The sequence below is a fragment of the Monodelphis domestica genome, chromosome 4 (genome assembly GCF_027887165.1).
Source record: "Monodelphis domestica isolate mMonDom1 chromosome 4, mMonDom1.pri, whole genome shotgun sequence".
Lineage (NCBI taxonomy): Eukaryota > Metazoa > Chordata > Mammalia > Didelphimorphia > Didelphidae > Monodelphis > Monodelphis domestica.
The window spans coordinates 197,202,626-197,218,041 of record NC_077230.1 but is presented as its reverse complement, the minus strand read 5'-3'; the positions used below and the strand labels follow the sequence as shown (position 1 = coordinate 197,218,041).

Below are 15,416 nucleotides of genomic sequence, written 5' to 3'. Positions count from 1 at the left end.
TTTTAGTTCAGTGGTTGGTAAAGATAGCAAGGGTTCAAGTATACTACTTAACTTAATGTGGAGTTTTAACAAAGTTCATTCCTGCTTACCAACATGCCAGCCAGCTTAAGACGTGTCTGTGAACTTAAGCAATCTGAAACAAAGGTAAAAAATTATCAGTTTTATAAGACATATGCAACCATTGTCCCTTCTCATAATTCTCACCATGGTTAGATCACATTTATTAATATAGGGACCTCAATCAATAGATTTACCTTTACTAAAAGTTGTTGAAGCCTTATCTGGTAGGTTTCTGAACTGACTTTCAGTTTAGAGTTTTGTTAAGATTCATTGGATCACATTTTAGTACCTTTTATATCTATTAAGATTTTGTAAGACATGATGATAATAAATGTCATCTCAATCTTTTTTCCATTTCTCAATTTGTGGTGTAAATGGATTGTGTGAATACATCGGGTATGAAGGTGGTAGACTTGTTTTATCTGAGATATATTTTCCAATGCACTTTTCACTATTCTGCTCTGTGTCCACTTTCTCATTTAAGACATTCAATATCAGCATCAATATCAATCATAAATAAAATAACTTGGAGAATCTTGCCACATTCTTCATAGAATTTCTTTATACCTTCACCTTCTGTAACTGATATTATGTAGGCTGAAATTATCTTCATTTTGATTTTTTATGTTAATCATGAGCACCAAAATGTGGAATGGCCAAGAGACTCATGAAATCATGTTTCTTATTGCATTTAGTAATGTATTATTGCTTCTTATTAACTTTAGTTTGTGATAAAATGAACAACTTGTTAAGCATCTTTATGAACCTCTCCAAAAAGAATCTGGGCCATTCCCCTTTTTATTTTCTGCTTTTGTTTACAATTAAAGGAGATCAATATTGGGGTATTAGTTCTTCCAAGAGTAGGACAATTAGTTTGGCAACTGGATAAAGATCTCACATTCAGAGTATCTATATTTAATATTTGTAGGTCTAAAAATGAGGTGACTCTTTTGCTTGGTACCCATGATGAAAAAAAATTTATTCAAATTACATATAAAATCATAAAAAGATCTCTAAGTTTAGATTTTTTCTTTTTCTGAAATGTTTTAGATTACAAACTTAAAAGTATCACGTTAAACTAAAATTTTATTGTCTCCTCGGCATAATAAAAAGTAAATATTTTTACCTCCTGTAGTAGAACAAAAACTGATGAGCCAGCCAACACCAGAGGCAAAGGCAGTTTCGATGGCATTAACAAAATTTCCTTTAAAAACACACACACACACACAGATATATCAAAAACAATTCGGAGCACATTTCAATATTTTCTTTCAAGACTGTGTCCCACTTATTCAAAATCCCATGAAAAATTTTCAAATTAATTTTTAATATATTCAATTGTAGCCATACTGCACTTAGTTAACTTTAAGAATAATTTTTTCCTCAGTTAAAACACATAATTATTCTTCACTTAATTTTAATTTATTATTGTGTAATAATAAACTGTTTTAAAATAATTAATTTTAATGATTCACTTAATTTTATTTAATTCCTGATTTTAATGTTGTCTATTGAAATAAGAAGTTAATTTAGGAAATGTTGTGCTTTATTAGGTACTTTCATCTGAAGTTCTTAAAGTTTCATCATGTTCTTACTCCTAGGATAAGAATAAGAAGGATAAGAATGAATTATATACTATGGTTAACTGACTTGTTCAATGTTAGAATCAGTGAGAGTAAATAGAATAAAAGCCAGTTTTCTCAAGGTTATAAAACCATATTCAAAACTAATAAATATAGGATATGACATAATATACTTTATTTTTTTCTCCCATAATCAACTTATTTAAACAAAAAAAGAGGTTTTCTATCTTTGTATAATCCAGCTCTAACCATTCCCTTTCCCAATCTTCATCCTTGGTCACATTAATATTCCTAATCATAATAAATTCTGCAAAAAGTACTATAATTTTTGAAAACCTATATTTATGTAGGGGATTAACTAGTTTCATGATTTCTTGGACAAAGATCTCCTACCCTAAGATGGGGGCCCTGTATGAAGAGTGGCAAAGGTGCTTTCAAAAATCTACTGAATTTAGTAAAAAGAATTGTCCATTAATATCACCACTGTCAAATTATACTTATTATTAATTTAAGGATATACAGGTATCGGTTTAAATTAGAGAAGTAAATTACCTGCCCATAATTCTGTTACTGTACTTCTGACATACTGCATGGCAAAATTCACTAAGTGGTCCTTTGTTCTCTCTCCAAAATACTTCACTGGATTCTATTTTTTAAAAGAGTGAAAAATAATTGTTTTCATATTTAAAATATATTACTTCATGTATAATCAATTCCAAATACTGCAGCTTCCTCCATATATTTGATTAGTAAGTATAATAAATGTTAATTTTCATTAAAAAGATGAAATCACAAGCTGTTCCACAGGTCTAGAAGAAAAACTTTAAATCTCTTTGCTTAATTCTAAGAACTGTGGATCTTGTATCTATTTTAGAAAAAGAAATACCATTATAACACAACTTAAGAGTCATGTAAATTTCCATATACTATTCAATGGATGTCTTAATACATACATTTTCTTTCCTTCTTTAAAAACAAAACAAAACCACCCTTTACCTTTATTATCTTAAGAATCAGTATGTGTATTGGTTCTAAGGCAGAAGAGTGGTAAGGGCTAGGCAGTGAGGGTTAAGTGATTTGCACCCACGGTCATGTAGCTAGGAAGTGTCTGAGGCCAAATTTGAACTTAGGATCTCTCAGCTTTAGCCTTAGCTCTCAATCCACTGAAGAACCCAGTTGACCCCAATAAACTTATTTTCAAGGTGACATGAAATAGTTACTAAAAAACTACCATTAAGGCTGTCATTTAAAGTAATAGAAAAATAGAAGGATTTATTTTATCTGTAGGAAAATATTCATATGTTAAAGACAATATTCTTATGTATGTCTATGAAAAAAGAACACAAATTAGAAATGGATTATGATGATATATGAAAGTAGTGACTTAATAAAATGTCTGACAATAACGTGAAAAAGCAATCATCGCTAACACAATTAGAAATGGTGCTTAAAATGAGTTTTTTTGACTGGAATCCTAAATTTATGGGTTATTTTTAAAATTTTGTTGTTTACTACTCTATATTCAACATTCATGAATGACTATTTTTTTTCTTACCATTTCAGATTTGAAAATGTAGAGGCTTGGATAACTCTTGATTCCTTTCATTCGGCAAAGCATTCTATCATCTCCACAATTTACAGCTCCAATGCGAAATAAACCATCCATTTCTTTAGCAAATTCCCTCCACTAAGAAAAAAAGATAAAGAAAAAGAAACTTCTCTTACTTCCCAGAAGACTTAAATCACTACCTCCTTCAAAAGGATTGTAAGAGGGGAAAATGAAAAAACAAATAAAAGTTTGCATTTATGGAAGCAAAATCATGTTCTAAGAGTAATAATTACTTCTGATTGAAACATTTCTGAAAACAAATTTTTAAAAAAATGATTATGTCAACATGTATTTGCTGGAAATGAAAAATGAAAAGCCTAATGTTAAGATGCTAGATGAATACATACTGTGGGAGCTAAATCATGGCAGTGTGAACATCCTGGGGAGTAGAAATTTATGAACCATAGCTCTCCAGAATTAACAGCAGCATCTAAAAAGTACATGAAAAATAAAATTAAAAATGATTTATAAAAAAAAGACTTCTTAATGTTTTGGTTTAGTTACATTTGTCTTGCTCACAAAAAAGGAAAATATGCCAACACTTCTTGTCTGATTTTTTTGTGTAAGGCTTGTTGTCTTGACTTTTGAGGGAACAGAAACATAATGTCTTTTCTTTCCTCCCCTGTCCTTTTCGACCCTCCTCTCCTATACAATAAGTAGTAGCTTTAAACCCCAATGTAATTCCAGATATAGAACTACAAAAGTCAGAAAAAGGGGGAATGAGTGAAGCCTGGCTCACAAAATATTCTTTTTGCTCTCCTCAATTGACCAGCAAGTATTTAGTGAATATCCTACTATGTACCAGGAACTATGCTAGGTGTTGGTGACACAAAGGCAAAAACTATAAAGTCCCTGACCTCAAAGAAAATAACATGCTAACATAGAGATACAAGAAGTACATAATGCAACTTTAATTTCAAGAAAAAAAACTATTAACAAAGAGAATTGGAAAGCCTTATGTAGGAGAAAGTTATGGATTCCATGAAACAGGAGGGAGAGGAAGTGCATTCCACACATACATAGGAGAACCACTCATATAAAGGCAGAGGTGAAAGATGTCATGATGTCATGATGAGGGACATATATGTTAACTGAAACAAGGAGTTTATGAAGGGGAATATTATGAAATAAGTCTAGAAAGGCCAGTAAAACCAAATTGTAAAGTGCTTTCAATTCCAGATTGAGGATTTTGAAGATTTCTGAATAAGAGATGATACAGTCTTTTAGAATATTGATTTGGCAGTTGTAAGAAGGACTTATTAGAGAGGGTGGATACCAGAAGTTGATAAATCAGTTGGGAATCTACTGCAGTAATCCAGGTTAAAGATGATAAAGCCTTAAATCACTGTAGAAAGAGTGGAAAGGAGAGAGATCAACAAGTGCTGTAGAGGTAGGATCACCAAGACGTGGCAAATGATTGGGTATAGGGGATGAGGGAGATAGAAGAATTAAGAATGACCTCAAATTTCAAATCCAAATGACTGAAAAAATCATGGTATAATCAACAGAAATTTGAGAATATGGAAAAAGGTTTGCGAGAAAAAATGATTTTATACATGCTGGGACTGGGATTCCTATAGGACTTACCCATGGTGATGGGTACGAACAAGCAGTTGGTAATACAGAACTAAAGCTCTATAGAAACTGTTTTTTTTTTTAAGGCTTTGGAAAATTTTATTTAATTAATTTAGAATATTTTCTATGGTTATGAGATTCTCGTTCTTTCCCTCCCCTACCCGCACCTCCCTCCCATAGCTGACACACAATTCCACTGGGTTTTACATGTATCATTGATCAAGAACTATTTCCATATTATTGATTTTTAAAGCTCCAGAGAAATTAAGCCTGACTATGTAGAGAGATTTCTCTCTCTACATTAGAGAGAGAAAAAGAACCAGGACAAAACCTTAAGGATACTCATACTAGTGAGCAGGAAGAAAATGACTGCAAATGACTTTGAAGGAGCAGTTATAAAAGAGGAGAACCAAGAGAGCAATGTCAGAGAAGTCAAGGAAAGAGTGAGTGTGATAAAAAGGGAGTGGTCAACAGTGTAAAAAAACTGAAGGTCAAGAAGAATTGAAAGTCACTGGATTTAACAATTAAGAAAGCACTTGATAATCTTGTAGCGAACAGAGTTGGTCAAATGGTTGTGTTAGAAGTCAGAATGCAAAAGACTAAAAAATGAATGGAAGAGGAGAAATAGGGACAATAAGCATAGAAAACTCTTGGAGTTTGGCTATATGAGGGAGAAGAGAAACAAGGTCTAAAGTGAATTTTTTTTTAAGGATAGAAAAGACTGAAGAAGACAATAGGGGAGGTGTTAAATTTTTTGATGTCATAGTAAAGCAAAGATTTCATGATATTCTAGATGTGTATCACTCATTCAGGTTAGCTATAAAGACCAACTAAACATAATATATAGAGCTAAATCATATGCTGCCCATGGGAAAACATACCAAAGGTATACAATGATAATCTGAATGTTAACTTGTGGAAAGGATATATACTAAGACAAAAATCTTACTGTTGTTAGTTGACTGACTAAACTTCTATTTTAAAGTGATTTAAAAGTAAATCTTGTTTTCTTTTTCATTCCAGACGTACTTCTTTATGTACCTGAGTAAAATAATTTGTTTGGCAAAGATTTGTTTTGTTTTGTTTCTGATTGTGGCTACTAATTATAAATTTGATGTGATTTAAAGTACTGAAGCATGCAGTGGTTTTTAGAGGCACTGAATATATTGAATTGGTACAACCTACTTGGAGTTGAGATAACAAATTTCAATTAGTTATGAGCCACTACTTTGCTCACTGTTTCTCTAGCTGTACCTTGAATTTTAGAGCAATTTAAGAAATTTAGTTTTCATATTACTTCTCAAAGTAGCTGGAACAAGCTTTCTGAACATCCAAGGCAGCCACACTGCAGTATCCTCTAAAGAAAAACTTTCCTTTATTAGGACAGAAGATGGTTATTTAGGAGAAGGCAAAGGAAATGCTGATTCATTTCTTTCTTCTTTTCCTAGAAGGGTATCAAGGTTATTCTCACTATAAAACCGGAACATGGTGGGTAAGGCCCTTTCAGGTTTTAACTTTTTTTAAGGAGAAAAATAGAAAAATTCTTAGGTGGATATGGTTGAGTTCTATCTAACATGAAGGGAAATAACTCTTAGGATGTATCTTACATATTACCATGCAAGATGCAGGGGAATACCAAGACAAATCAAAGTCCCTTCTCTCATAATTGGTAGTGGAAGTTAGCAGAGGCTTCATGTGCTTCATTGAAGGAAGATAGTGATAGTGATTCTCTGAAGCAAAAATTAGAGAGTATATTCCAGATAAGGAATTTACAACGTACTAATATATTAGAAATAAGTCTCAGAGTATTGCTGTCCAAAGAACAATTCCTTATCTTTCCTTTCAAAACCACCCTCTAATTCTGAACTTCTCTCTTACTCTTGAGGGCACCATGATCCTAGTCAACCTTAGTTTGCAACCTCAAAATATCATCCTTAATTCCTCACTCTCTCTCGGATCAGTTGCTAAATCTTGTCAATTCTACCTCTACAGCATCTCACATATGTGCCCTTCTCTCCACTTATATTTTCTATTATCTTAGTTTAGACTCTCTTCACCTCTTGTCTAGACTATAAGGTCTTTTAAGGTCTCCCTGCCTTAAGTTTCTCTCCACTCCAGTGATTTTTGGATTTAAACAATTGTGTAGTACTGACCATGACACTCTTCTACTCAACTTCACTAGGTCCATATTACCTGTAGAATCAAATAAAACTCCTATGTGGGATTTAAAACTTTTTACAATCTTCCCCCTTTCTTTCCAATTGTCTTACCACTATTACCTACCAACATGTACTCTATGGTCCAGCCACAATGGCCTATTTGCTATTCCTCATACACAAATCTTAATTTCCTTCCTTTGTACTAACTGCCGCCTGTCCCTGGAATGGAAGGTTTCTGTCACAATGTCTCCTCTCTCACCTCTTACCTTTTGGAACTCCTAGATTCCTCTAAGACTCCATTCAAATGCTACATTATAGAGAATATCTGTCCCAGGGTCCTGTGACCTTTCCGTCTGATAGCTTTGTATATAAATTTATATATATTTTGTATCTGCTGACAAATCCACATGCTATCTCCCCCCCCCCCCCCCCCCCGTTAGAATTTAAATTCATGGATGGTAGTGATAACTTATCTACACAATTCCTGGCACATAACAAGTACTTTTTTTTTTAACTGATTGATTAGTCTAGGATAGAAAATAATAAGAAAGTAGCAAGACATTCTTTTGTGTCCACCTGCATCAACTTCCCAAGATATTAATCTAACCTTTTCTTTTCCCAGATGAAGAATCTAAGGCTGAGAAGGCTTAAATAACTTGCTCAAGGTTAAGCAGCTTGTTATAGCATTAGAGCCAGTATTTATGTCTTATGAGACCCAAATCAGTATTTACATGATACTATGTCACTTTTTAATGCTCAGGTCTTGAGCCTTTAATTTCTTTTGGTTACTGCACCCATAAAAATATGGGGGATGGGTGGATGTGAAGGTGGAGAGATAGGATATATAAATTACTCTCTCTCTCCAAACCAGACCAAAATGTTAGAAAAATGCAGTTTTAGTATATTAAATCAAATTTAATGCTAACAAAAAAGTATTTTGAGGGTTTTGATATATGAATTTTTATGGAAGTCATACATTTTTTATTCATATATTAACAATAAATATCACAATGAATTACATTTCTCCTAAAGAGATGTCAAGAAATCTGCAGAATCAAAATATCTGAAGGTTCTAACTTCCTTCATTTTAGAGATGAGAAAATCAAGACCTAAAGATATTAGGTGATATGTCCAAAGTCACATGGCTTATTTAGTTACTGAGGTGCACAGATCCCCTAATGCAGAGTTTAAGTACAAAGTGGAACTATAAATTTGATGAATATAATTTGGTGGCACAAAAAGGGTAGGAAAAGATTTTACTTTTACTGTACCATTAAAGAAGGATAGGGACTAGACCTGTGATTTCATTGATAATGAAAATAATAAAACAAAAGTACTTTATAATAATTCAATGGATGAGGATATGTTAAAAATGCTGTATTTTTAGAAAATAATGTTTTGCATGCCATATTCTTTTACCAATTAAAATAGACAATAAATAAAACTTTGCCACCTTAGTTGTATAAAGTAAAAATCTGAATAAAATTCTTTTGTCTATAATGGGGCAACATTAGTTTTGCTCAATGACTCCATGTCATCATCAGGTTGCTTTTGAAAAAGTTATATGCTTCTAGAATCTTACCAAATTCTCTTCTGTCCAAGGTTATAATTTCAGGATCATCATCATAAATACCTAGTTATAAAAGGATATATACAACCAAAATTATAAAACAAAATATAAAGTGCACTTAAGTTTGAGTACTGATACTTCAAAATTAAGAGTACTCTACATCTTATTTACACTCGAAGAGAACATGCACAAAAATGCTAAAGAAAAAGTCCGAAATGAATAAGATTAGTGACATATTTAATGAATGAAAACTAAACTACCATGACTTCATGAAACTGACTGCTTACTACTTTAGCTTTTGGAAATTTCCATTTAATATGTTTAATCCAAATTAAAAAAAAGGATTTTATTAATTTTTTCTAGTGTAAAACATATATAGCATTATAGTCATTTAATATAATAAATGAAGAACTTTTCTTCCATGTTAAAAAGTTCCCACAATAACAAAATATTTTTTTTAATTGGACCTGTGATTTATTAGAATAGGTAACCACCCTGGAAGGCAGATGATAAAATTATCTTCATTTTACAGCTAAAGAAAATGTAGCCAAGGGTAGACAAACTGCTTAAAATCATATAGCTAGTGTCTTAGGCTGTGCTGAACTCAGGTCTTTATGACTCCAAGTCTTGAATCCATTGGACCATCTAGATGCCATTTACATTGTTGTGGGGGGGGCAAAAAAAGGCAAAATGACTTAATTACACAGCCAGGCTATATTTAGAGGTAAGGCAAGAATTTCAAGGCTAGCTTTTTAAACCACCAAGCCATGCTGCCTTGCAACAGATTAAGTCATATTAACTATAAAAGTAGCATAATACTGAACACAATGAAGATGATCGGAACTAATTTGAAGATTCTTGCACTAAAAAAAAAATATCTAGACAAAGAATTCTTCTTAATATATTCTGTATTCTAAAATTGCCAAATTATATATATATATATATATCAAGCTAAATATATATTGGCATATATATATGTATATATATATATATATATATATATATATATATATAAACTGCCAATATATATTTAGCTTGATACGAAAAGCACACTAAAATTACATTTGAAAACTACCAAGGCTGGAGGATAGGGCTAAGGTCTATATCTACCCATTCTTACTTTTTTCCTTTCTGTTTTGCTGTCTTTAGGACTTGATTTCTCTTTTTTGTCCTTGTTCATCCTAACCTCAATTTTTGTCTTTTTGCTACTTTTTCAAACCAAATGCTTATTAGGGCAGACATGAAGGATAAAGTATCTGATGTAAAGCTTTATCCTATAACTAAATTCAAGGTGAACTCTAACTTTTATTATAAGAATTACTTTTTGCAAATTCATAGAATGTCTCAACAGATATATTATTAAGATATTACAAGATCAAATTAGTGTGGATTTTAAAAAAATGTTAATTTAAACAATAACTAGAAGATGTAATACCTCAAAATTATGAAAATAGTATCTATATAATGAGGTATTTTCATTTTTTGGGAATAATATGCTATAGTAACAATGCAGATCAATTAATAGTTATCATACAAAATAAAAACTTTTCAATATAATCTTAAATAAGAATGATAAATTTTGTGACATTATTATAGTGTCTTACCAAAATCATATCGGTAATAGTTCCAGCTTTCATACTGGCCCCTTTCTTGATTATCCTCAAGTCCTTTTTCTCCATACTTATCGTATTTTTTCCGAAGATCTTCATCTTTCAATACTTCATATGCTCTATTAATTTTCAAAAATTCCTCATGAGCATTTGGGTTACTCTAGTAAATAAAAATGGCAGACTGGTTACAAAGCCATGAACTTAAGTTTATCACTTCACAATTCTGCTACAGATTTAATTCAAGAAGTCTTGGAGAACTATAAATGCTATAGAAAAAGATGGGAAGAATAAATGACATAAAGATGCTCAAGGTTGAAATCTATTTTCTAGGTTCTTACAACCATTGCAAAGTATCAGGATATAGAAAAATGAGAAATTTCTCCATTATCCAGCAGTGTGCTGTAACCAGTTCAAACTGGTTTGTTAAATTTTCAGTGTGAGTACCTAAGAAATCAGCTACCATTACAAATTAGGGTTTGAATTATTGTTTTTTAATTGTCTAGGCTTGAGATAGTAATGGAGAAAAGTTAATACTGCAAATTAAGCATGAAAGAATGTAGGACTTCTAATTTTTCTTTTTCCTGGAGAGCCAAAACACTAGCACATTCGTTCTTTTCCCCCAGGAAAGAGGAGCAAATATTTTCATCTTTATCACTGTTAGAGCTTCTTATCTCTCTCTCTTTCTCTCTCTCTCTCTCTTTCTCTCTCACACACACATATACACATACACACACACACACACTCTTTTACACACTTCAACATGGAGGAGAAACAAATTTCTTTATTTTCTAAAATGCTTAAGATAATCAGCTTCCCTCTAATTGTTTGTATTATTGCTGCTTTTATAGTAATAGTTGAATAGGATTTCTAAACACCAATATAAATAAGGGGGATAATTTGTATAAACCCTTAAATGTATTTAACAATAGTCCTTCAGCTATTACAAAGATTAAATCAGCATCTTTTTTCTAACAGCAAATGAAAATGTATATTGTGATGCTAATATTTCAATATGCATCACTTAAATTCTAAATTTATTATAGGATAAAATTTTTCAAAATTAATTAATGCAATTTCATTAAAAGATGTTATTATTTCAGTAACTTCATCAAAAATGTATACAAATAATTTCTACCTACCGGGTTTTTATCAGGATGTAACTTCAATGCCAACTTCTTGAAAGCCTGTCTTATTTCTCTACTATTTGCTTCTTTAGATACTCCAAGTAAACTATAAAAATCCTTATCAGTGTAGACTAAAGCAGTAAGATATACTAAAATTAAGAAACAGACAAAAGTTCTTTTCCTGTCTCTAACATAGTCTATTTTCTGTAACCACCCTTCCATCCTTTTTTTCTTACATAAGTTCTAATTCAAGTAAATATTAGGATATACAGCCAGTTCAGTACTGAACTTTGAAGAGATGTAGTCCATACTAGTCCATGGATGAAGTTTTTAAAAATGGTCTTCTATAAAAACTGCAACCTAAAGAGAGGAAATCAAGAACTTAAAATCTATTTCAATCACAAAAATAAATGACAGAATTATTTGTTAGTCAAATGTTATTAGATCTTTTAGTTGCGCTAAAGTCAATCCCCTAGGGATTCACTTAGGGAAATAGCTCTGCTTCAGAAACCAGATGGTGGAGTTTTATGCAGCAACTCAGGGAGTCAAAAAATGAAGGGTGAGTTCTCAAAAGAGCACATGTATTGAAGTGCTGAATGTTCCAAAGTTCTCCAATTTTTTTCCCCTTCAATAGATAATTCAGTTGATGATCAGTTATACTAGGTTTCATTGTTATAAAGTTATTTTTTAGGAAGTTGAAAACAAAAGGCTCAAAAGGGTAGTCTGTCATGGCACTCAAATGCCCCTAAGAAATAGATTTTAATATTTTAATTTTATAAAATTCCCAATCTATTTTCAATAATAATAATAATTTACATGTTAGATCCCTTTTTCTTGACTTCTAAAGGAAGTGGATTTACTAACTAACTATAAATTGAATGGTTAAAAAGTCTTATTTAAAGAACTGAATTCACATTACAACTGGAAGCATTTTCAATTTAGTAAAAGCAAAAACAAATTCACTTTCATAACAGTATGTTCAGAGAGACATACTTTGGTCACATAGTCTTTTAAAAAATTAACAGACCTCCTTGATTATGCAAATTTGCCATAAAAGGTTTTTTAACTGGAAGAAGGTAGGATACACAATGGGCAAAGCAATAACATCTAACTCACAGTATTGTCGTGAAGATCAAAATACAAAATATAAAAGTGCTATTAAAATGGTAGTTATTATCATTATAAAAACAAAGAAGCACTGTCAATCAGTCCCTTTTCTTGTCTTTCCCATTATTTAGTCTGCACAGTGGACAAAGGCCAGAGTCAAGTAGACCTGAGTTCACTGACTTTGGACAAGTCTTATAAACTGCCTTAGTTTCTTTTTAGTGATTGTATCAGGATTGTAAGAAAAAAATGAGCTTAAAATCTGTAAAGTCTGACAACCTTAAAGTGTAATATAAATGCTATAATTATTAATTCAAGTTTTTATTTATTTAAAAAGTGTGTATGTGTTAGGTTCCTTACCTGTTAATGGTCCTCAGTTCTAATCCACTTCCTCCCTTCCCTCTTCCCCACCCATGAACAAGCTAGGAATAAACACTGAGGCTGGAAAAATGCCAGGAAAAAACCAAAGCAGAACAAAAGTAATTACTGAAATTGACAGAATATCTACTCAGGTACAGTGTGACCTCTATTAGCATTCCAGCCCAAATCTCAGTCCCTGCACTGTGTGAACTTAAGTGCAGCATGTTTCAGGTCTATCATGAACTAGGAAGGACGGAGGCTGCCTCATTCTTTCCTTCACATCTTTCTCCACTGAATGGGTGGAGAACCCCTATGTCTCTGTCAAAGAAAGAGGAAGTCAGGCTGGGTACAAATATGGGTTGAAGAAATTGGGAGATGCTGGAAGAGCTGGACAGACTCCGTTAGAGGATGGTGGTGACAATGTGGAAATGGGCAGAGTTGGGCAGGGGAGGACAGCGTGAGAGGAACCACCCGGGAAGGGTATAACTTAGGATTGGCTGGGAAGGAGAAGAGACCGGCGGCAGGGAGCGGTCTACAATTTCTTTCACATTCCCCTTCCAGGGATGCTGACCTCCTCCCGCCAAACGGAGCCGTTCCTCCCCCGGGGCTATTTCTCTGGGCCCTGGGCCTCCCCAAAAGGGGCCGATAGCTTCGGCCCTTTGTCCCCGCCCCCCCGAGTTTCTCCTCCCAAACAGGCCCCATACCCTCCGCCCATCCGCCCGGGATGGCCCAGAGACCGAGAGGACGGGGGAGCGAGTTGGGGAAGGCTCTTGCTGCGGGTGCGGGAAAGGGTGTAGTACGTACTAGTCCGATAGCTCCCGGCCGGGGTCGGGAGCAGAGCCGAGGGAGCAGCGCGAGGAAACCAGAGGAGGAGGAAGAGGAGGAGGAAACGTTGCCTCCAGCTAGCAGCCCCGTCCACTCCTCTGGCCAGGAGGCCAGACCGGGTTAGGCGGAGCGAAGCGAATAGGGGGCGGAGCCTGGGCAGACCCGGCGCGGAGCATTGTGGGAGAAGGGCTAGGGTGGAGGAGAGTATGGGGTTGGGGCCGGCTAGTAGTCTGAGTGACGTCCCCTAGCTCGCGGCATCTGACGTGTCCGGTTCCGGCTCCGGTTCCGGCTCCAGCGTCGATCCGGATCTCTGAAAGAAGGGCAAGGTCAATGTGTCCAGGGTTTGGGCTATTGTTAACTGCTGTCCGGCCTGGGCTGCTCTGCGCCTGGAAGGTGGAGCCTTGAGTGCTGCCTCTCGCCATCTCCATCTCCATGGTGACCCAGGAGCTGGGGATTGGGGAGGGGTGACAGGCCTAGGCGTGGGGTGCCTTCTCTGCCTCCTGACCCTGGTCGTTTGACCTGCCACACTTTCGAGAAACAGATTGAGACGAGAAAGGAGAATCTTTTTGGGAAGAACTGCTGCCAAAAGGAAACTTACTGAAGCTTTTGATACAGTTTTTAGGAAATTCCCTGGTATTGCCCAGTGCTAATTGTGAAGGGACATTTAAAAAGGACATTCTCCCTGCCTTTGCATAGAATGCGCTCCATACCTGCAATTTACTTTTCCTCCCTTCATATTACCCTTTCCCCCAAATCCTACTTTCTGATAAGGCTCACATCAAACTTGACCTTTCTTTGCCACTCCTCCCTCTCCACTGCTAGTGTCTCTTGTTTTTCTGGTCTCCAAATTACTTAGTATTTATTTTGTATATATCACTGTTGCCTTCTGTGTAACATTCATTTATCATTCTTTGGAGATCATGTTCTAGGCCTAACTAGCTATGTAATTTTAGCGAAGTCACAACTTCCCTGCACCCTAGTTTTATCATCAATAAAGAGAATTGAACTGATTTATAACTCAAATTGACTGAACATTCTGTGGTTGATAAGATTTCCTGATGTACGCTCCATTCCCGTGCTATGACTTTTCATTCCTCAAAAAAGTAGTGGTTCTTCCCTTTTCTGTGTTTCTTTTCCACTCCACTCTACTTTTCCTTTGTGTTCTAAGGTATTACTCTCCTCTCTTGTGTTAAAAACAAACAAAACCCTACCCTTTGTGTAAGCCTCTTAACTCTCACTGTAGGGCTATCCGAGAAACTCCACTTCCTCTAGAAAGATACGGATCTACCTAAAAGCAATCAAAGAAAAGAAAAGAACTTACCTCTACAAAAATATAGTAGCTTTTTCCATGGTGACAAAGACCTGAAAACAGTGCTTATTAATCGAATTGCTCAGCAGATTATGATATATAAATTGTCATATATATATGCCATATATATATATATATATATATATATATTATGATATATAAATTGCTTTGGTGCACAAAACCAAAGCAGTTGCAAAAGAACATGTCTTTGAACAGGACAAGGGAGACAATGCTCTTATGGCCTGGCCACCACCCAGAGCCAATATACACACACCACCCAGAGCCACTCAGTTCCTAAATTCTGGGAACACTGTTTCAGGGGGAAAACACCAAGAATGCACATTTCTACTGAACTGCCGAACTCAGGGTCTTGTAGGTACTTTAGGAAGCATAGTAGAAGCTAGGGAAAGAGGTTTCTAGCCCTAGGCTAGAATACCTGAAACAGCCTAGATATGATAAAAGAAACTAAGAAGACAAAAGAGGGTATTAAAATGATTACATCTGCTAAAACCATCTTGGTGATCCTGG

General features: G+C 34.5%; 1 protein-coding gene across 1 annotated transcript in view; it reads right to left on the bottom strand.

Annotated features, from left to right (window-relative positions):
- The window catches only part of DNAJC10 (DnaJ heat shock protein family (Hsp40) member C10), a 39,756-nt gene extending 25,740 nt beyond the window's left edge, over nt 1–14,016 (bottom strand). Inside the window, exons 1-9 of the mRNA XM_007494479.3 lie at nt 13,559–14,016; nt 11,306–11,650; nt 10,161–10,326; nt 8,569–8,619; nt 3,600–3,682; nt 3,199–3,330; nt 2,196–2,289; nt 1,187–1,264; nt 90–133 (exon numbers count right to left, since the gene is read on the bottom strand). Coding sequence (XP_007494541.1) covers nt 90–133; nt 1,187–1,264; nt 2,196–2,289; nt 3,199–3,330; nt 3,600–3,682; nt 8,569–8,619; nt 10,161–10,326; nt 11,306–11,512 — 855 coding nt within the window. The 5' untranslated portion in view covers nt 11,513–11,650; nt 13,559–14,016. The remainder of the gene's footprint in view (nt 1–89; nt 134–1,186; nt 1,265–2,195; nt 2,290–3,198; nt 3,331–3,599; nt 3,683–8,568; nt 8,620–10,160; nt 10,327–11,305; nt 11,651–13,558) is intronic.
- Nucleotides 14,017–15,416: the final 1,400 nt, after the last annotated feature.